Source organism: Bos mutus, chromosome 3 (genome assembly GCF_027580195.1).
Source record: "Bos mutus isolate GX-2022 chromosome 3, NWIPB_WYAK_1.1, whole genome shotgun sequence".
Taxonomy (NCBI): Eukaryota; Metazoa; Chordata; class Mammalia; order Artiodactyla; family Bovidae; genus Bos; species Bos mutus.
In genome coordinates, this window is record NC_091619.1 from 92712416 (window position 1) to 92734228 (window position 21813).

The 21813-nt window shown below is 35.7% G+C and overlaps 1 protein-coding gene across 7 annotated transcripts in view; it reads left to right on the forward strand.

The window, feature by feature from the left end:
• Nucleotides 1-21813, forward strand: part of EPS15 (epidermal growth factor receptor pathway substrate 15) — a 140292-nt gene that overhangs the window by 41160 nt on the left and 77319 nt on the right. For 5 of the 7 annotated variants that reach the window (XM_070368074.1, XM_070368080.1, XM_070368075.1 and 2 more), the window contains 5 exons: nucleotides 141-266; nucleotides 3768-3827; nucleotides 14685-14885; nucleotides 15735-15880; nucleotides 17533-17689. In XM_070368074.1, the coding sequence (XP_070224175.1) occupies nucleotides 141-266; nucleotides 3768-3827; nucleotides 14685-14885; nucleotides 15735-15880; nucleotides 17533-17689 (690 nt within the window). The remainder of the gene's footprint in view (nucleotides 1-140; nucleotides 267-3767; nucleotides 3828-14684; nucleotides 14886-15734; nucleotides 15881-17532; nucleotides 17690-21813) is intronic. The other 2 variants (XM_070368077.1, XM_070368079.1) reach the window with 1 other exon arrangement.

The following is a 21813-nucleotide window of genomic DNA, read 5'->3' on the forward strand; positions in this document are numbered from 1 at the left end:
TTATATTTGGATGAAAGTGAAATATGTTTTTTAAATGATCATTTTAAAAATGTTGCCTAGTCTTTGAGGACTTAATGTTTATAACTGCAGTTATGTCCCTTTCTCCATTATTTAACTTGCAATCTTTTTTTATATTATAGCCTGAAGATAAGGCCAAATATGATGCAATTTTTGATAGTTTATGCCCAGTGAATGGATTTCTGTCTGGTGATAAAGTGAAACCAGTGTTGCTCAACTCTAAGTTACCTGTGGATATTCTTGGAAGAGTAAGATATTAAATTCTAAGTGTAACTTTTATGTATTTTAATTTTACTTTAAACTGGAACAGTTTAGCTCACTGTTAAAGAATACGTAGATCCTATTTTGAAGTTGCGGTATTATAGAATTTTTTGTGCTCTCACTTAAACTATTGCCGATTTCTTTCTTTCTTTGGTTATTACCTCTAAAATATGAGTGTTCAAAATTAGCTGCCATAATCCTCTATGTAAGGCCTTTTGTCTTTGGGTAGTATGCTCTGACCTCCCAGTTCCTTGATTTAATTTCCAGAGACCATCAGTATTCTACATCTCCCTCTATTCCATGACTGTATCATGGGGCCTGGTTAAAGGAATAGTTTCATCTCTGAAATCATAAATTCTACTCTCTAAAGAGAACTTCTTGGCTTTCTAGATTTCTTTCCTAGATATTTGCAAGACTAATTCTTTGATGTTATCAAGACTTTTATCAGTTCAGTTCAGTCGCTCGTTTGTGTCCAACTCTGCGACCCCATGAATCGCAGCACGCCAGGCCTCCCTGTCCATCACCAACTCCTGGACTTCACCCAAACTCATGTCCATCGAGTCAGTGATGCCATCCAGCCATCTCATCCTCCATCGTCCCCTTCCCCTCCTGCCCCCAATCCCTCCCAGCATCAGGGTCTTTTCCAATGAGTCAACTCTTCGCATGAGGTGGTCAAAGTACTGGAGTTTCAGCTTTAGCATCAGTCTTTCCAATGAACACCCAGGACTGATCTCCTTCAGGATGGACTGGTTGGATCTCCTTGCAGTCCAAGGGACTCTCAAGAGTCTTCTCCAACACCACAGTTCAAAAGCATCAATTCTTCGGTGCTCAGCTTTCTTCATAGTCCAACTCTCACATCCATACATGACCACTGGAAAAACCATAGCCTTGACTAGACGGACCTTTGTTGGCAAAGTAATATCTCTGCTTTTGAATATGCTGTCTAGTTTGGTCATAACTTTCCCTCCAAGGAGTAGGATCAGACTCTTATTTTCTCTGTCCTTTGGATTTACTTTTTCCTTCATCCACCTTGGATTCTTTTGGTTCACAGTTTCATGTCAGTATCCTTAGCTTCTTTGCCATGTTTTCTAATCTCCTGCGTGAGAGGAGGAGCTTCTTACATGAAGCTAATTATTTGCCTTCTCTCTGGTTGCATTTGGACTATTGAGAAAGTCTCGTAAGATTAGTATCCTCATAGTTTTGTGATCACCAGCTTCAGCTGGGCTTTCTGTACTATAGCCTCTCTTGTGCTGTTTGCATAGTGATTTCTTAATACCCCTCTTTATATTTTAGACCTTGTCTACTCTCTTTAAACCTCTAGTCTTTTCTTTAATTTCTTACTTAGACTATATAGGGTTGAATCATGGCTACACCATTTCTTAACTGTGTGACCTTGGGCAAATCATTAGAAAACCATGTCTCAGTTTTCTAATCTTTTAAAATTAGCTTGTTTTCCATGGATTCCCTGGTAAGTCAGACGGTAAAGAATCCACCTGCAGTGCAGGAGACCCTGGTTTGATTCCTGGGTTGGAAAGATCCCATGGAGAAGGGATAGGCTGCCTACTCCAGTATTCTTGGGCTTCCCAGGTGGCTCAGACAGTAAAGAATCTGCCTGCAATGAGGGAGACCTGGGTTTGATCCCTGGGTTGGGAAGATCTCCTGGAGAAGGGAATGGCTACCCACTCCAGTATTCTTGCCTGAAGAATTCTGTGGACAGAGGAGCCTGGCAGCCTACAGTTCACGGGATCGCAAAGAGTCAGACATGACTGAGTGACTTTCGTATCACATCGTTCTGTTTATAGGGTACACAAGTTAAATGGGATAATGTATACAAAGTACCTAGCACAGAGCTTGGTACATACTCTTTGAATGTTAGCTGCCATGATGATGATGATGACAACAACTTGTCATCACAATACCAGTAACTACTGGATCAGTGTTGTATAATTTGGGTGCTAAACTAATTTTCTAATCTTGTTTTCTACTAATTATTTTTATACCATATGATCAGTATTAGATTTCTAAACTATAAATGTAATCTTGTTATTTTTTACTTGAAAGTTACCCTCTTAGGCAGCTTCCTATTGCATTTGGGATAAAGTCGAAACTTCAGGACCCTCAGCGACCAGACGCTTGCTTGTATTCACTCCTGTCTCTCATCAGTATACCTTCTCTTTCTGCCACAAATAAAATTTTGTTGACTGACTTAAATACCTTCATTTCAACAATTTAAAATAGTCTATAGCTGGTCTAAAGCTATGGAAGATAGTCTAGGTTTAGACCAAATATATTAGGACTTTAGGTTTATCGGGCTTCCCTGGTGGCTCAGATGGTAAAGCATCTGCCCACAATGTGGGAGACCGGGGTTTTATCCCTGGGTTGGGAAGATCCCCTGGAGAAGGAAATGGCAACCCACTCCAGTATTCTTGCCTGGAGAATCCCATGGACAGAGGAGCCTGGTGGACCACAGTCCATGGGGTTGCAAAGAGTCGGACACGACTGAGTGACTTCACTTTCTTTCTTTAAGGTTTATTTATTCTCTGTATGATCTGGACATTAGTTGGCTAATGATTATTAATACAATGTTCATTGAATATGTATTTCAGTTGAGTAGCGGTTCCTGTGTTATAGGAAAACAATAATGGACTTGGTTGGAAGTCTTCAGATTGAAGACTGATCCTGTTACTTAATAATAGTTACATGATCCTATATAAGTCATGTAGTCTCGGGTCTAAAATAGGTTTTATAGTACCACATGAAGTTGTTGCATGAAGTAACTGAGGTGATGTTTTTAAAAAAATGTAGTAGTTTAAAGTTGTTGTTTAGTGGCTCAGTTTTGTCCAACTCTTTGTGACCCCCATGGACTGTAGCACACCAGGCTTTCCTGTCCTTGACCATCTTCTGGAGCTTGCTCAAATTCGTGTCCATTGAACTGGTGATGCCATCCAACCATCTCATGTCTGTCGTCCCCTTCTCCTCCTGCCCTCAGTCTTTCCCAGCAGCAGGGTCTTTTCCAATGAGTCAGCTCTTTGCATCAGGTGGCCAAAGTATTGGAGCTTCAACTTCAGCATCAGTCCTTTCGATGAATATTGAGGACTGAGTTCCTTTAGGATTAACTGGTTTGATGTCCTTGTAGTCCAAGGGATTCTCAAGAGTCTTCTCCAACACCACAGTTCAAGCATCAAAAAATTGTTTAATGTACTGTGTTACATAGTTGTTTTCTTAGTTGAGAGGAGCAAAACATTTTCTTTAAAAATTAGCAAAGTGATTTCTGTTTAAAACTACTTGGTATTAAGAATTATTATTAATTTTTTTTTTTACAGAAATTCTGTTAGTGATGTAATAAGATGCCCAGCATAATTGAAATTTCTCAGAAAAATAGATTTTATAATGTTTAGGAAAAACTTTTTCCTCCAAATATATATATTTGATATATACAATTAGCACATGAAATGATGTTAATCTTAACCAATTATTTTCTTTTTAAGGTTTGGGAATTGAGTGATATTGACCATGATGGAATGCTTGACAGAGATGAGTTTGCCGTTGTAAGTAACCTAATGCTTTTGAAATTTTAAACATCTTAATGGTTTTCTCAAGTGAAAATTTCCCATTTTTGTTTATCTTTAGAGGAAAACTACATTTCTCTTAAAAATAATGGTATGACTATTTTTACCTAGAATTTATAGTCAATAAATATTATTCAGCAAATGGGTAATGGAGAGGGAATGTTTTTGCCCTCTTCGTTTTATTTGACTTTAAGATATGTAAGAATACATGCTTTGGATAATGCACTCTAAAGATCCTGAGTATAATCTTTTGAATCTCAACTTGACCAGGCATCTTAGTGCCTACTTCTGCTGTGAAATGTCTTTATTTCAAATACACTCCCAAATTTTCATATTTGTTTCATTAAAGGAAAACATGAATAATACAATATTTTCACCTCATTTATGGAAGCAGAGAAAATTTAGACATCTTATCCGAAGATATATTATCCTTAGTAAATGGATACTTAATTCTTCAGAGAGCTGTTTTCATGTCTTCCTTAAGGGTTACATGAGATTCTGCTGTGAACTCATGAATGATAAATCTCTAATCCCCCTTTAATCTCTTATGTGGAAATTAGTCTTTTCAAATTTTCTCTCTTTATTTTGCTAAGAAATTGTTGTTTCTTTGACTTTCAGATTTGCCACATAATTGCACTATTCTTTATTCTCTTCTGGGTTTGTGTTTGGGTGTCTTTCTCTTTCCAGATCTTACTTATTTTTGCTTCTTGTTTTTTGTTTAACTGAATTTTTGTGTAGCCTAATAATCTTGTAAAAAGAGCCGTCTTTTCTGGTAGTATCTTTAGGATTTTCTATGTATAGTATCATGTCATCTGCAAACAAGGACAGTTTTATTTCTTTTCCAATTTGAATTCCTTTTATTTCTTTTTCTTATTGCTATATTGAATAAAAGTGATGAGAGTAGACATCCTTGTCTTGTTCCTGATTTTAGAGGAAATGCTTTCAGCATTTAATGTTATGTTACCTGTGAATTTGTCCTATATGGCCTTTATTATGTTGAGGTAGTTTCCTGCTATGCCCATTTTTGGATAGGTTTTATTATAAATAGATGTTGAATTTTGTCAAGAGCTATTTTGGCATCTATGAGCTGATCATATGTTTTTTTATTTTTTTGTGTGGTTTCTTCATCTGGTTTTGGGCTTCCCTGGTGGCTCAGATGGTAAAGAATCCGCCTGCAGTGCTGGAGACCTGGGTTGGGAAGGTCTGCTGGGGGAGGGCTTGGTAACCCACTCCAGTATTGCCTGGAGAATCGCCATGGACTGAGGAGCCTGGCAGGTTATAGTCCATGGGGTCACAAAGAGTTGGACATGCCTGATAAGCTAAGCACACAGCATCTGATTTTGGTATCAAGGTGATGGTGGCCTCATAGAATAAGTTGAGATGTGTTCCTTCCTTTGCAATTTCTTTGAATAGTTTAAGAAAGATTGGTATTACTCTTTTCTGAATTGTTGGTAGAATTTACAGGTAGAACCTGTGAAGCTATCTGATCCTGAATTTTTGTTTGTTGAGAGTTTTTAAATCACAGATTCAAGTTCAGTACTTAAAATTGGTCTGTTCATATTTTCTATTTCTCCCTGGTTTAGTCTTGAGAGATTGTATTTTTCTAGTAATTGGTCCATTTCTTCGAGGTTGTACATTTTATTGCCATATAGTTGCTTGTATTGTCTTTTATGGAGCTTTAAGTCTCTTTCATTTATTTCTGCTTTGATCTTTATGATTTCTCTCCTCTTACTAACTTTGGGTTTTGTTTGTTCTTATTTCTCTAGTTGCTTTAGCTGTAATATTAGGTTGTTTATTTGAGATTTTTCTTGTTTCCTGAGGTAAGCTTGTGTTGTTATAGACTTCCTTCATAGAACTGCATTTGCTGCATTTGATAGGTTTTAGATCGTCATATTTTCATTTTCATTTGTCTCTAGATATTTTATTTCCTCTTTGATTTCTTCAGGGACATGTTGGTTGTTTAGTAACACTGTTTAGCTTCCATGTGTTTGTGGTTTTTGTAGTTTTCTCTTAGTTGATTTCTAATCTCATAGCATTGTGGTTGGAAAACATACTTGATACAATTGCAATTTTCTTAAATTTACTGAGGCTTACTTTATGGCTCAGTACGTGTTCTCTCCTGGAGAATGTTCCATGTGCACTTGAAAAGAACATGTATTCTGCTGCGTTCAGATGAAATGCTCTGTTAATATTAGTTCCATCTGGTCTAATGGGCCATTTAAGGCCTGTATTTCCTCATTTATTTTTGTCTGGATGATCTGTCCATTGATATAAGTAGGGTGTTAAAATTCCCTACCATTACTGTATTACTGTCAATTTCTCCTTTTATGTCTGTTAACATTTACTATATATATTGACATGCCCCTATGTTGAGGGCATATATATAGTTACAATTGTTATATCTTCTTGATCCCTTGATCATTACATAGTGTCCTTTGTTGTCTCTTATAACAGTCTTTTTTTTAAAGTCTATTATATCTGATTTGAGTATTGGTACTGCAGCTTTCTTCTGATACCCATTTGCATGGAATACCTTTTTTTCATTCTCTCACTTTCAGTCTCTAGATCTGAAGTGAATCTCTTATAGACAGCATATATATATGGGTCTTGTTTTTGTATCCATTCAGTCAGTCTGTGTCTTTTGGATGGAGCATTTAATCTATTTTCACTTAAGGTAATTATTGCTATGTATGTTCTTATTGCTGTTTTTGTTAATTGTTTTGAATTTGTAGGTCTTTTTTCTTCCTTTCCTCTTTTGTTCACTTGTGATTTGATGACTTTAGTGTTGTGTTTGGATTCCTTTTTTTTTTTGTTTGTGTATATATGTATTATAGATTTTTTTGGTTTGCAGTTCCCATAAGGTTTTGATATAGCAGTCTATATATATTTCCATGATTGTTTTAAGTTGCTGATCTCTTTAGTTCAAATGCATTTCAGATACCTTGCTTTTGTACTCTCATCACGATTTTTGGTTTAGATACCATATTTGTGTGTGGATGATTTCCCACCTTTACTCTAGGTTTGCCTTTACCAGTGAGCTTTCCCATTTTGTAATTTTCTTGTTTCTTTTCCACCTGGAGAAGTTCCTTTAGCATTTGCCATAATGCTGGTTTGGTGGTACTAAATTCTTTTTTGCCTTTGCTTGTCTGTAAAGCTTTTGATTTCTCCATCAAATCTGAACAAGAGCCTTGCTGAGCAGAGTATTCTTGATTGTAGGCTTTTCCCTTTTATCTTTAAATGTATCATGCCACTCTCTTCTGTCTGTAAAGTTTCTGCTGAAAACTCAGCTGATAACTTTATGGAGATACCCTTGTATGTTATTTGTTGCTTTTCACTTGTTAGTTTTAATATTTTTTCTTTCTCTTTAATTTTTGTCAGTTTGATTACTATGTCCCAGCATGTTCCTCCTTTGGTTGATGCTGTATGGTACTCTCTGTGCTTCCTGGACTTGAGTGACTGCTTCCTTTCCCATGTTAGGGGAGTTTTCAGCTATTATCTCTGTAAGTATTATCTTCTCAGGCCCTTTCTCTCTCTTCCTTCTGGTATCCCTATAATGCAAAGTGCTGTGATTGACATTGTCCCAGAGGTTTCTTACACTGTCCTCTTTTCTTTTCAGTCTTTTTTCTTTATTCTGTTCCATGGCAGTGATTTCCAGTACTCTTTCAGCTCCCTTATCCATTCTTCTGCCTCATTTATTCTTATACTGATTCCTTCTAGTTTATTTTTTATTTCAGTTGTTGTATTCTTCAATTATCTTTGGTTGTTCTTTATTTTTTCTAATTATTTGTTAAAAACTTATTGTAACTTCTTGCTTTATGCTTTATTCTTTTCCCAAGTTCTTGGATCATCTTTGCGATCATTACTCTGAACTCTCTCTTGGGTAGATTGCCTATCTCCATGTCACTTAGTTATTTTTATGGGGTTTTATCTTGTTCCTTTGTCTGGAACATAATCCTCTGCCATCTCCTTTTGTCTAAAGTTCTATTTGTATTTTTATGTATGTGGAAAGTTAGTTATGTTTCTCGACATTGGAGAAGTGGCCTTCTGTAGAGGATGTCCTTTGTGTACCAGCCATATACTCCCCTCTCATCACAGTGGCCAGGAACCAGTTGGTCCCAGGGTAGGTTCTGACCTGTGTTTGCAGACTCAGTTGTGTAGGCTGTGGCACTGTATATTTCTTGCTTCTGGTGTTTGCCCCCTGCTGGGTGAGGCTGGTCAAGCTTCCTAGTGGTTAGGGGCAGGTTTCTGCCCACTGATGGGTGGAATTGATCTTGGCTCTTTGGTATACAGTGCTATGTCAAGGAGTGTGTCTAGAGGTGGTTGTGGTCTCAGGAAGTCTTTAGGCTGCCTATCTTTTGGTGGATGGGACTGTGTTCCTTCCCTGTTGGTTGTTTGGCCAGAGGCATCTCAACACTGGAGCCTACAGGCTATTGGCTTGGTCAGGTCTTGGTGCTAATGTCCCAAGCAAGATATCCTCTGGATATATTTGTCACTAGCTTTTGCGTTCTAAGAGAGAGCCACACCCACCCCCTACTTTGGTGGGAGACCCTCCAAGACCAACAGGTAGGTCTGGCCTAGGCTCCTATGAATTTACTGCTTTTCCTTGGTTCCTAGTGCACATGAGACCTTGGGTGCACCCTCCAAAAGTGTAGTCTCTGTTTCCCCCAGTCCTGTAGAGTAAGACTCGCTGACCTTCCAAGCCAGGGGCTCTGGGGACTCCCCCTACTGATGCCAGACCCCCAGACCCGGGAGCCTAATGTGGGACTCAGAGCTCTCTCTCCTCGGGAGATCTTCTGCTATATGATTATATTCAGTTTGTGAGTCTCCCATCCAGAGGTGTGGGATTTGGTTATATAGCAGATGTGCCCCTCCTACCATCTTATTGTGATTTCCTTTTTGTCTTTGGATGTAGAATATTTTTTTTTTTTTTTGGTATGTTCCAGTCTTTTTTACTGATGATTGTTCAGTGGTTAGTTGTCATGTTGATGTTCCTGTGGAGGAGTAAGCTCAAGGTCTTCTATTCCAACATCTTGTCTTCTCTTCCTCACTGGGCGCCCCAGCAGGAACAGAGCACGGAGGTCCTGAGAGCCCTGTTATCAAGTCTTCCTAATGCAACCTAGATACAGCCATCTTTGGCAAACCCTGAGAAAGTAGAGAGTAAACCACGTGAGAGTGTTCTGAAAAGGAAGGATCTGTGCTGCTATTTAAGGAAAAACCATCCCAGGTAAAAGTCTGCGTGGCCCCTACTCAGGTGTAAGGGTGCAGACTGGAGTGCTTTTCTCCTGCATATGTGGCCACATGCAGGCAATTGTTCCAGAGCCAAAGTGTGTTTTTATTTTTTGAATGGGAATAAATAAAAATGAAGTTCATAAGAAATTCTAATTTGGTTTGTTGAATTACAATATGGATTTTTAAAAACAATAACTTCTTATTTCATTAATGAACCAAAGTTTGGTTGAACCTGAGTCTTTATGTTCAAGACTTAAACTTTAAAATTTGTAACCAAACCAAATTCTTTCTTTCCTTTTATAGCATAGGTGGGATTTTGGGGTTGGTTTGCTTTTTTAATTAGAATAAATAAAGTTGAAGATAGTGAGATATTCTAACTTTCATAACTTCTGTTGTATATAAACCTTTAATCAACAGTACTTACTTCTTTTCAAAGGTAAATGCTTTTCCTGTTCTCTGAAATCTAGTGCTTTAGTTAAAAATCCAGAATCTAGAGTATCTTGGTGGAGTTTTTCTTTTTTTCTTTTAACTAAATTTGTAAAGGTTAGGCCTTGGCATGCCTTGGGTGTTCTGGCCACAATTAAAATGACTTTGGAAAGTACTTTCAGGGATCATTTCTATTGTTCATAAAACGACTTTTGAGATGGGTGTGTACGTATTGTTGTTGTTGTTGTTCAGTTGCTAAGTCGTGTCTGACCCTTTGCAACCCCAGGAACTACAGCACACCAGGTTTCCCTGTCCTTCACTATCTCCCAGAAGTTTATTCAGATTCATATCCATTGAGTTGATGATGCTCTCTGGCCATCTCATCCTCTACCACTGCCTTCTCCTTTTGCCCTTAATCTTTCCCAGCAGCAGGATCTTTTCAAATGAGTCAGCTCTTCACATTAGGTGGCCAGAGTATTGGAACTTCAGCTTCAGCACTCACCAGTCCCTCTAATGACTATTAGAGGCTTGATTTCATTTAGGATTGACTGGTTTGATCTCTTTATAGTCCAAGGGACTCTTAAGAGTCTTCTCCAATACCACAATTCGAAAGCATCAGTTCCTCAGTGCCTCGCCATTTTTATGGGCCAACTCTCACATCCATAGCTGACTACTAGAAAAACCACAGCTTTGACCATATGGACCTTTGTCTGCAAAGTGATGTCTTTGCCTTTCAGTACACTGTCTAGGTTTATCATAGCTTTCCTTCTGCAGAGCAAGTGTCTCTTCATTTCATGGCTGCAGTGCCAGGCTGCAAAATAACTGCCGACGGTGACTGCAGTCATGTATGTATGTATACACACAAAAATAAGATGGCAAAAAATAATTTCTACATCCTTGAATGCAGATTTTTTAAAGGTCAATGACTATTACAAGTATTTTGTTTGCTCATGAATGAATTATATGACTAGAGTATAAGGATATTGGAAGTACACCTTCCTGAATTTTACTTCTGACTTACTTAGCTGAGGAGAATGTCTGATAGGGCATTAAGGGGACATTTTGTGAAAGAGTCAAATTTTCCTCTCTGGTATCTGTTTGAAAACTCAAAATACCATAATATATGAAACTGGGGGGCTTCCCTCGTGGTACAGAGAATAAGAACCTGCCTGCCATTACAGGGGACAACACAGGTTTGATCCCTTGTCCAAGAAGATTCCACATGTTGCAGAGTAACTAAATCCAGGTGCCACAGCTTGGGTCTTGCTACTGAGCCCACACTCTAGAACCCATGAGCTGCAACCACTGAGCCAGTGCGCCACAAATCCTGAAGTCCATGGGCTCCACATGCTGCACTACTGAGCCCATGTGCTGCAAAAGACCCAGCACAACCAAAAATAAAATAAATAAAAAATTATGATATTGGGAAATGACTAATAATTATGTTAAAGTTTATTGTTCCCTTTGTTGGAATGAGTTCTATCAGTGTGCAGTCCTATTTCTTTGTTTTATTGAGTCTGAAACCACGGTTTTTAAACTTAAAGTGAAGACCCTTAAATTTAATAATTTAATATTTGGTAAATGAGCTTATGCTTTATCATAGATTTTAGAGTTGAACAAGATCCTGTAAATTAGCTCCTCTAAGCAGATCGGTTAGTGACAGCGAGAACTGAACCTGGGCCTTCTAGATCATGCTGATTTTGATTTGTTTTTATGTTTATTAAATTTTAGAATGGCTTTAAAGTTGTAGGAAAGTTGTAGATAAAATACAGAGAATTCCTCAATACCCCTCACCCCACTTCTCTTACAATATTAACATATTACATTGTCATGGTACTTACATCAAAACTAAAACCAACATTGGTACATTACTGTTAATTGAACTCTAGACCTTATTTGCATTTCACCAGTGTTTCCTTTCAGTCCTTGGATTCCGTCTAGGCTGCCACACTACATTTAATTGCCGTGTATTCTCAGTCTCTCTGGTCTTTGATAGTTTCTCAGTGTTTCCTTTTTTCCTATAACTTTTAACATTATCTAGGAGTACTAGCTAGGTATCTTGTGGAATGTCTTCCAACCTAGAAATAAGTGTTTTTCTCATAATTAGCCTGAGGGTATGAATTTTTGAAAAGAATACCACAGATGTAGAATACCTCTCTCATCACTTTTATTGGCAAGTGGGGCATGGGTACATGATGTCCACATGCCACCACTGGTAATATTAATCTTCATCACTTGGTTAAGGCTGTGTTTGCAAAGTTTCTCCACTGTAATTTCCCCCTTATCATTCTTTCCTCCTTGGAGAGAGAGACTCATGACTTTATATTCTTTTTATATATAAAAATATAATAATAATATAATTATTATTATATTTTTGTAATATAATAATATAAAAATTTATATTATTTTACTTTATATTCTGTCTTCCTATCTATTTATTCGTTTTTACATTCTTAAATTTTTCTGTTAGATAAGTTCTTAGATTGAAAGTGGTGAAATTTTTGTCAGTATTATTTGTTGGATCCTCATTATATGAAGAGTTTTTGGGACTTAGAGAATTATTAAGACTCTCTCTCAACTTGTTCACATTGCATTGAAATTTACTTTTCACATGTTTGCTCCTTCTGTTGGATTCTTAAAATGAAAGATCCCTTTACTTTTGTATTTGTAATGCCTAGCACAGTGTCTGGTGGCAAGAAACTTTTCAGTAAATGATTTATTGAACTAAATTGATGAGAGAAGCATGTATTACTTGGAAGACATAAAAAAACACCTGATATTTTCATCCTAGATTGCTGTTACTAGATGTTGGCAGTTCAGCTGATTGAGTAAACCAATGAGCAAACAGAACTCCTCAGGAAACTCCTAAAATACTGGTTCTCAAAGTATGGTCTCCCATAAATAACATCAGTGTCACCAGTTAACTTACTAGAAATGCAAATTCTCAGGCGTTAACCTCAGACTAATTGAATAAGAATCACTGGGGTTGGGTTGAAAAACCTGTGTTTTAACAAACCCTCCAGGTGTTTCTGGTGGCTACTAAATTTTGAGAAATACTCTCTAAAAGCATAGAGGATGAGAAAAATCAAAGAAAGTGAGCCACTAGTGGTAATTGACTGCAGCAGTGAAACTAAAGTACCCTCTTTTCCTGTTGTCTGTATCTCTGAGTAAGCTTAGGTTTATTTTTGATGCTTTTACCTTGAAATCATCAAAAAGATGTTTGAAATGCTTCTTAGTTAAGTGTCTCTCTAGCTGTGCAAATGCGTTTGCTAGTACCTAGAACTTGTCAGTTTAAAAACTAGTTGCTGGCCAGGTTTTGGGGGAAGGAGGTTTTGTTTTTTTGTGTGTGTGGGTTTTTTGTTTTTGACAAGTGTACATCATTTGATTCAGTTGCTGTTTTAGTTTCAATGATACACTTTGATTAAGATAAAGTACAATATAATAGGAAATCAAACATAATCATAACAGTATACTGTTCACTGTTTCAGTTTTATTTGGTGGAAAAAATTTTGACTTCAGTTGTCAGGAAAACTGTTTTCAAGGCAACATGAACTTAGCAATACTTTTTTTAACTTTAAAAAAATGTGTTGTCTATTGGCAGCAGATGGCTGACATAGCTTTTTTGCTTCAAGTGTCCACTTTTCCAGGAAATGACTCCCATCTGTACAAGAGGAATGCTGACCTTTAATGTGCATGTTATTCACTTCTTTTAACTCAGTGCCAAGCTAATATACTCACATATATTGTGAATTTGGTTGAAAGTATGTGCTAGCCAGATTGTTTTGTTTCTGGTGATTCAAGCTTTTGAAAATAGAAAGTTTGTGGGGTTTTTTTTTTTGTATTTTATAATTAAAAATAACTTTTAATAGGTAAAATAGTTTCATGGTTCATAAATCAGTTCAATATAAAAGGATATTCAGTGGAAAAAAATATCAGTCTCATCCTTGCCCCCAACTGCTCCATTTACACCTACTCTGTATATTCTTATGTATCCTGCCTTTGTTTATACTCCTAGAATTTCTTAATGCAAATTGAAACAAATTTGAGTAACTATTATCCTGTTACTGCAAAGATTATACACTATTATACATACACACTGTTCAACACTATACTTAATTTCATGTTAACATTGTATTTTGGATATCTTTTCACACACAGTGCTCCATGATTCTTTTTTCTGGTCAGCATTATTGAGGACTACTTTACATACAATGAATTGCATTCAATTTAAATATATAATTTGATGAGTTTTGACAATTGTATATTTCTGTGAAGGTACCACTGCAATTAAGATACAGAATATTTCCCATGGGTTTGGTGGTTTTTGTTTTTTTTTTAGGTTTGATAGTATTTCATTGTATGGATATACCAGTCTTTTAAACCAGTCTTCTGTTGATGAGCACTTAAGTGCCGGTACAAACAGTTCTTCAATTAATAACCTGTTTCATACAGCCTTTCCTATGTAGACAGGTAGAGAATATGTAAAGATAGATTCCCAGATACCAGATTGCTGAGCCAAATGGGAAGTCAATAATTTGGTGGATGTTGCCAGAATGCCTTGCAGTAGGTGTGGTACTAGTGTGAGCTTTGACTAGCAATGTACCAGAGTGTCTGTTGGCCCACTGTAGTTAGCAAAATTGTGTTATGAAACTTTGGACTTATGTCGATAGATGGGAAAGGGTGTTTTCATATAGTTTTAACTTTCTGTTTCCTTGTGAGTGAAAGTGAGCATATTTTTGTAAGTTAAAGGATGGGCCTGGTATTTACTTTTCTACAAATTATCTGTTAATCCATCTTCCTACTGGATTTTGTGTTTTTTTTTTTTCTGTTAATTTGTAGGAATTCTTTATATATTAGGAAAGTTAGTTCTTTCTTTGCAAATATTTTTTCCCCCGGGTTGTTTTCATTTGACATTACAAGACTTTTAGTTGAAGGCTGTGTGTCCGAGTTTTTACTGCTTAGGATATCTTCCTAAAAGTTGCTTAGTTTTAATTTATTTCCTTTTATCCCTCCTTCCTTTCATCTCTCCCTTTTTTCCTCTTTCTTTCCTTCCCATCTTAATTTCTTAATAAAAGAATTTGAGGCAGCTTGAAGATGCTTTTTGTTGAACAAAAGTTAATTTGTGGGTGGATGTTGTTAAGTGGTTTTAATATATATGACTCTGGTTCATCTGTTTTGAAGGCCATGTTTTTGGTATACTGCGCACTGGAGAAAGAACCTGTGCCAATGTCCTTGCCTCCAGCCTTGGTGCCACCTTCTAAGAGGAAAACGGTCAGTATATCAGGCCCTGTGCGGTTGATCCCCTCTTCAGCATCAGCCAAGGAATCTTACCACTCCTTCCCACCAGTAGGCATTTTACCTACCAAAGCACCGTTAAGACAGGTATAGATTTATCATTGTTAAAGGACTTTTTTAAAAAACAAAGTGCATGGCATTTAGCAACTGATCGCTTGATGAAGATAGAAGGAACAATCAAAAGGATCAAACTTCAGGGCTCCCTCCAGTTGAACTTGTCTAATGGGATGTCCTAGAGAAGACAGATAATGCTCTTCTGTATTTGGCCTTACTTAGGTCATATGGATGTTTTGTTGGCTTTGCCTTGATCTACCTGGAATTCAAGTTGGAGATAGAAAATACACTGTGTTAATCTGGCATGCTTGCCCTGGCATAGTTATTAGATGTTTTGTTTGTTTAATCTCAAGTTAACTCTTGATTCTTTGGGGTCAAATTATCCAGTTTTGTGTTGTCCAAGGCCTTTTTTTTCCTGTAGCCAGCTTCTTGTTAGATTGAGTGAGGGAAAATAATGACAGAATATGCAAATCAGCCACCTGATTCTTAACTGTTCGGCTATAGTTAAGAATGCCGAATGAAACTAAAAAAATGGAGATTTAGAATTATCTGAGTCTTTTATTTACACAAACTCTCCCAGTTACATATATTAATGTGGTCAAGTCAAGAGTTAACTGTGCTTGAATTTACTCTTTATTAAAACAAAATAAAATGGGCATCTGTAAATATAGGCCCTGTAGCTAACCTATATTTTTTTTCTGTAATTTTCTCTTCATCACAGCATTTCAGTTGGGGTGTGATGGAAGTGACACACTGTTGCTATAGTTAGTGGGATAGAGTTGCTGAGAATTTGTGACAGATACTGTCATGACTTGAAAGGGGACACTTGAAAGTTTGTTTCATTTTGGCAGAAATATATATATATGTATTTTTTTCCTGTAGTGGATTGTATCCCCTGCAGAAAAAGCTAAATATGATGAAATCTTCTTGAAAACTGATAAAGATATGGATGGATTTGTGTCAGGATTGGAAGTCCGTGAAATCTTCCTGAAGACAGGCTTACCTTCTGCCTTACTAGCCCATATTTGGTAAGACTTTAAGCTGATTTAAAAAACAAATAATGGTTTTGTATCAGCTCTACTTTTGTATATTCTTATTAATATTTTTAGGCATTAGTAAGTAGGACAGTTTTTGTTTTAGAACTTTGTAGTAAAACTTTTGTCTGATGATTTTTTTATTAATAAATTTATTTTTTAATTGGAGAATTGCTTTACAGTGTTGCATTGGTTTCTGCCATAGGACAGCGCAAATCAGCCATAATTATACGTATATCCCCTCCCTCTTGATGATTTCTTCTGAGTAGTGGACAAAAGCTTGAGGATAGGTTACCTATAATTTTATGAGGTTGACAGTGTCAGTTATTAGAATGTTAAAATCCAGCATTGGTTTATATCAACTATTAAACTTCAGTTTTTAAAGGACAATCCAAAATTCTGAAATTTAAACAGTATTAAAAAGCAGGATCTTGAAAGCATTATTGTATAATTCTGTAGGATTATATGTATACTTACATCTTTACATGGGAACTACACACTTGGTCTTTAAAAGTGACAAACTTTAGCATCTTTAGTGAATTTCACATTAAATGAGATAATATATAATGAAAATGCTTTATAGTGTGCCTGCTGCCAATCTGTCTCATTATATTGAGGTTAGTTATCATGAGATTCCAAGGGGCAGACATCAAAAATGGTACCACATAGTTGCAAAAAGGAACATAGAAAAGAACAAAGGACAGTAGATCTGCCTTAAAAAGAATAAGAACTCAAGACTGGAAAAGATTAAATACATATAACTAATGTTAGCTTTCACTTTCTAGTGCCTAGGCTGAATAAGTGGCAGCTGTCATGGGCTTCCCATTATGCCCAAACTTCTTTTGTACTTTGTCTTTAATTCTCACAGTAATTTTGCAAGATGGATGTTATCTCCACTTTGTAGATAAAGAAACTTAGGCTTGGAGAGGTTAAAAAATATGGCCAACTTCCCAAGAAGAAATAAGTAGAAAAGCAGAATTCAAGGTTTCTTTGACACCATAGTCTTTTTGTTAGGCCACGTTGGTTTTCAGTGAATCATTCAGATCAGAACTTTAGAAAGCTGAGTTTAAAAAAATAGAAAGAAAAAGGAAAAAGCAAATAGAATAAAACATTGCTGTTTCTCTTCAAGTGATTTTGTAAAGGTTTCCAGATTGCTGCCTTCTTTCCACACGTGATCTCCATTTGTAGCTGTTGTTTTTCTTTGACTTGGGGATCCTTATATCCTCCTGCTTCAAAAGTTGCAGGAAACAAGCTGACACAGGGTATTTTGCTTGTTTTATAATCATTCTAATGCCATGAATGAACCAAATTTGTCAAAACTTTAGGCTTTATTTAACATCTTTTAATGTTTAAAATGTCGGGAGCAGAGAATATTGGCCCACCACAACTTTTACTCTATAGTGATTCTGGAAATCAATAAGAAAGCACAGAGCAAACCCAAGTTACACACCCCCCATTTTATTAATAGCTAATATCTCTCTTCTAACATGTTAGTGAGTTTTGGGCTAGCCATGAGTTGGTGTGACTTTCTTTTTTAACTCAAATGATGATTATTTTAGAGCTACATAGTCATATTAATTTTCCTCTGGATTTTTAGAATGTTACTTGTGGCATTTGTATACTGTTCATTTTGTTTATTTGCACAGGGCATTATGTGACACAAAGAACTGTGGGAAGCTTTCAAAAGATCAATTTGCCTTGGCTTTTCACTTAATCAATCAGAAGTTAATAAAGGGCATTGATCCTCCTCACATTCTTACTCCTGAGATGATCCCACCATCAGATAGGGCCACTTTACAAAAGGTAAGACAACTTAAAACCTTAATGCAGTTAACAGAAAGAAACAAATGCTATGTCAGATGACAAACTCAATTTGTATGGAATAGTGGAGAAAATATATTTGGCTAGAAACAGAGCAGTATACTGTTTGTAGTTTAATTTGTATCTATAAATATGTTCAGTGCCTTGTATGATATCCTTGGGCTATAGCTCATTTTCCCCACCATTCATTACATGTATGGCAACCATGTTTTCCAGTCTGAAAACTGGGAAAACTTGATCTTGTTTTTCCCCTCATGGATTTGTGAATTAATTTTTATTAATAGAGTGTTGATTTTAAATGAAACCTATAAGAATTATTATGTTTTATTTGATAATTCACACTTGGAGAAAGCAATAAAAATTTGAAAATAACACCTAAGAGATTATGATTACTTGTTGTTGATTTTACATGAAAAGAAAAACTTTTTGAGGAAAAAACCTATGTGGTTTTTGCCATATGGATGACCTCTATTCCTGAACATACAACCACATTTCATATCTGAATAGTTAGAAACAGGTTTCAGCTACTTTTGGTTCTGGCCAGTAGTGGGGATTTTCAAAACTACATGTTTTAGTAATATTGTATCTTAATTTTTCTTTTCTCGTCTAGAAACACTTCCTAATATTATGGTTTATAATACCTTGGCCTTGTAATAGAGCTTTAAAAGAGCCTGCCTACTCTAGTGGCTATTTGCCTTAAAACTATGAACTTCATATCTTTAAATTTCTTGTGACCTACAAAGTAACCATGACTGTAGTGATTCTTTGAAGTTATATATGTAGGAGTTGTCACATATTTGATATGAGGAGAGTTCTCTTTAAAATGTCAGTAGACTATTTTGGTTTTGCATTAATTTTGTTGCATAGGTTAAAAAATCCCATTTTAACAAATCGGATAAATCAAAATTGGATTATTTTCTCTAACTCAACTAAATGGAAATTTATAGCCATTAAGTACAGAAGTTAATGTGTAAGAGTTTTTATTCTTATTTTCAAGAAAAGTAACTGTTTGATAATCTGCTTTGTCAGTGTTTAGGGAGAGGAGCATTTTGTGAATTTTTGAGATTTATTTTGATGTAGGACATGGAGCCCCTAAGTTGTAGAGAAGGCTAAAAGTGATGCCACCTGGAAAGATAAAGATTACAAACTTGTATTTATTCCCCCTGCTATAACTGTACCTCAGTTATGGAATGCTGTGTTGTTTCATCTTCTTTCACCTATATAGACTGCATTTTTCCCTTGCCCTCTTCATTTTATACTCACTGAATCTCCCACCAACACAGAATACACATACAGCAGAACTTTCTGAAGCAAATTATGTTTGTTCATCAAAGGCTCTAATTAGTAGACACTTTGAGTTGCATCTGCTGTACAGAATTTTCAGTTTTGTAGATTTAGTAAAGTCCATTCACTAGAGCACAGGTACTTCTATGTGAGATATCAGTATTCATTAAAATGGGATTTTATCACTGTTGTCTTAGCTATAACCAATAATTTTAACCTTAAAAATTAAAATTTGCATTTGTTTTGTCGTTCAAATAATCTATTTTCTCTTTATAATCTAATTTTTTTAGAACTGCATTTTTGCAGCTTTGACTAATCCTTTTTTGAACGTTGCTTTCCTTTCTGTGTTTTTTCTAGTTTGGACTATTTTTTCCATTCTGCAGCACTCTGCTTTTCGCCTTTCTTGTACTGTCAGTTTCTTAACTCTACTCTCTCAAGGTTAGAGCTTTACTTTATGCCTTTTTTAGCATTACAGGTTTTGGTTTACAAGATACATTTTGAAATTAGAGGTTTTTTTATGCAGTTAAGTTGATGCAGAGAAAATACCTAAACAGCATGCTTTTGTCACATGTCTGTCACTTGGTCCTTGTGTGCATTTTAACTTACCTTCCTTAGGCTCTCTGATGCACTTAGAATCACCAAAGTGGAACTTTTCTGTAATGCACAAAACAGGGTGAGAGAAAGTATTCTGTGACAAGGGAACATAAAAAAGTACATTTTTCTTATTATGCCTTATATACTGTTAGCTGTACCTTTCCATGCTTCCTGGTTGAATGTCATTTTATTGCTCTGGAATGGGAGTTTAATTTTTGTGTCAGTAATTGACACACACAAGCACACTAATCTGTACCAACTAAGTAATCTTCATTCTGGAGTCATCTGTGGTATCACTTTGTAACTTGCTTGAAGTTAAACTTATTTATCTCACTCTTACTTGATGATATTTTTAATAGTGAAAGACTGTCAAATGTGAGTCACTTTTTTTGAGTTAGAGTGATAAGAAGAGGTGTGGGAGTCATGAGTTTCTTGGTTTGCTTGCACCTCTGATAGCAAAGTTCTCAGTAGCTTTTAGGTGATGTAAGTTACTCTTGGTGATGAAAGTGAGACTAAATGCTTATTTTTCATTTTGTTCACCTTTCAAATTGTCTGGCCAGGCTTAGTTCATAAGTTAAAATCCTGGTAAATAGTTGTCACATTCAGAAACTCACTTTAAAATTTCTAATTTAATATGGAATGGTAAGGGTCTGTGTATTAGTGAAACATGTAGTAAAACACTGTAAGAGGTACATTTGGTACAGATCTGTAATATAAAATTGAGACTAGCATTAATTGAATCCTAATTGATCCTAATTTTGGTGTTGATGATCAAAACAAAGCACATGAAGACTGTTATGCAGTGTAGCGTAAAGAAGTATAGAAATGATTATTTGCCACATTTTATGGATGTATCTGTTTATCGGGTTGGCTTTTAGGGTAATAGTTTTATTTAAATTGTCTTAGTTTGCAGGTGCTAAGGGGCATAATGTGAAATAGCACTTGAATTTAATTAGAAAGTCTCTTGACAATATTGCCTATTAGCTGGGTTCAACTTTAAGCAAGTCCTTTAGTATGTTTCCTTAATTCTAAAATGAGATTTATAATAATACCTGCCTTACCTACAGCGCTACAGTTTTCAGATTACTACTTAAGTTATTTGTAAACCTTTATAATTATAAGCAGATAGGATATTGTGAACTTCCAGATTTCTTCTTCTGTTGTGCAAGTTGGTGACATACATTAAGTTCATAGCAGCATAATAGTAAGTTTTGTGTTCTGCTAATAAGGTCCTCAATATATCTTAGTTTTACATGTTTAAATCTCAGTTTTAACATATCCTAATGGTGATCATCCCGTTATTTGTCAATCTGCTTGTAGCATAGGGTATAGGTCAAGTGTTTGAAGGAACAATTATCTTTTCTCCCTGACTTCAGCTGGTTATGTAAGGGGACAAAAATGGTTCACAAAGGAAATTGAGCCAGAGTGGAAGCAAGTCATTGCGAGGCTTTCTATCTTTAAAGAGCATTTTCTGAAGTTAATTATAATAGCTTACATTTATAAAATATCATAAACTTTGTAGAATGATTTCATATGCAATATTTAATTTTTGAAGTGGGCAGGCAAGAGATTATTTCCCTGTTTTACAGTGAAATCATGCAGCTAGTAAAATAGCAGGACCCAGAATAAATCAGCTGGGTTTTCTAAATACAAATACCATTCAGAGACTAGTTCTGATATCTTCATTATCAAAAGAAAATCTTATGTAAATTATATCATATGAAGATAGTTTCATGTATGGTGATTTTAACATTTACTGTGGAATATGCTGGGTGGTTGGCTTTAGTTTAAATAGAGGAGATGCTGAAAGTATTTAAGGAAAGTAAATATTTGTTTAATTAAATAAAATCAACCATCATTTGTTTGATACAAATACAAATAAATCACCATTCATCTCCCCAAGAAATTTATGCTTCAGTGGAGGAATTAGTTTATAAATCTGTTATCTTCTTTATTGCAGTGTTCTAGACAGGCTAAGATAAGTGATGAAGACAATGAGATCTCAAGTGGTGGTATATATTATAGAACAACAGCTTTTAAAGAGTTTAAGGAAATATGTCTGTATGTATGTGTGTGAAATTACACTAGATACGATAGTTTTCTTAAGTGAGTTAAAGTGTTAGTAATACCATAAAACATGTATCTATATAGTACTTTTAAACATTTTTAATGCTTTTCCACGTGCAATTTTTATAGTAATAATGTTGTAATTGTGAACTCTTTGTTTT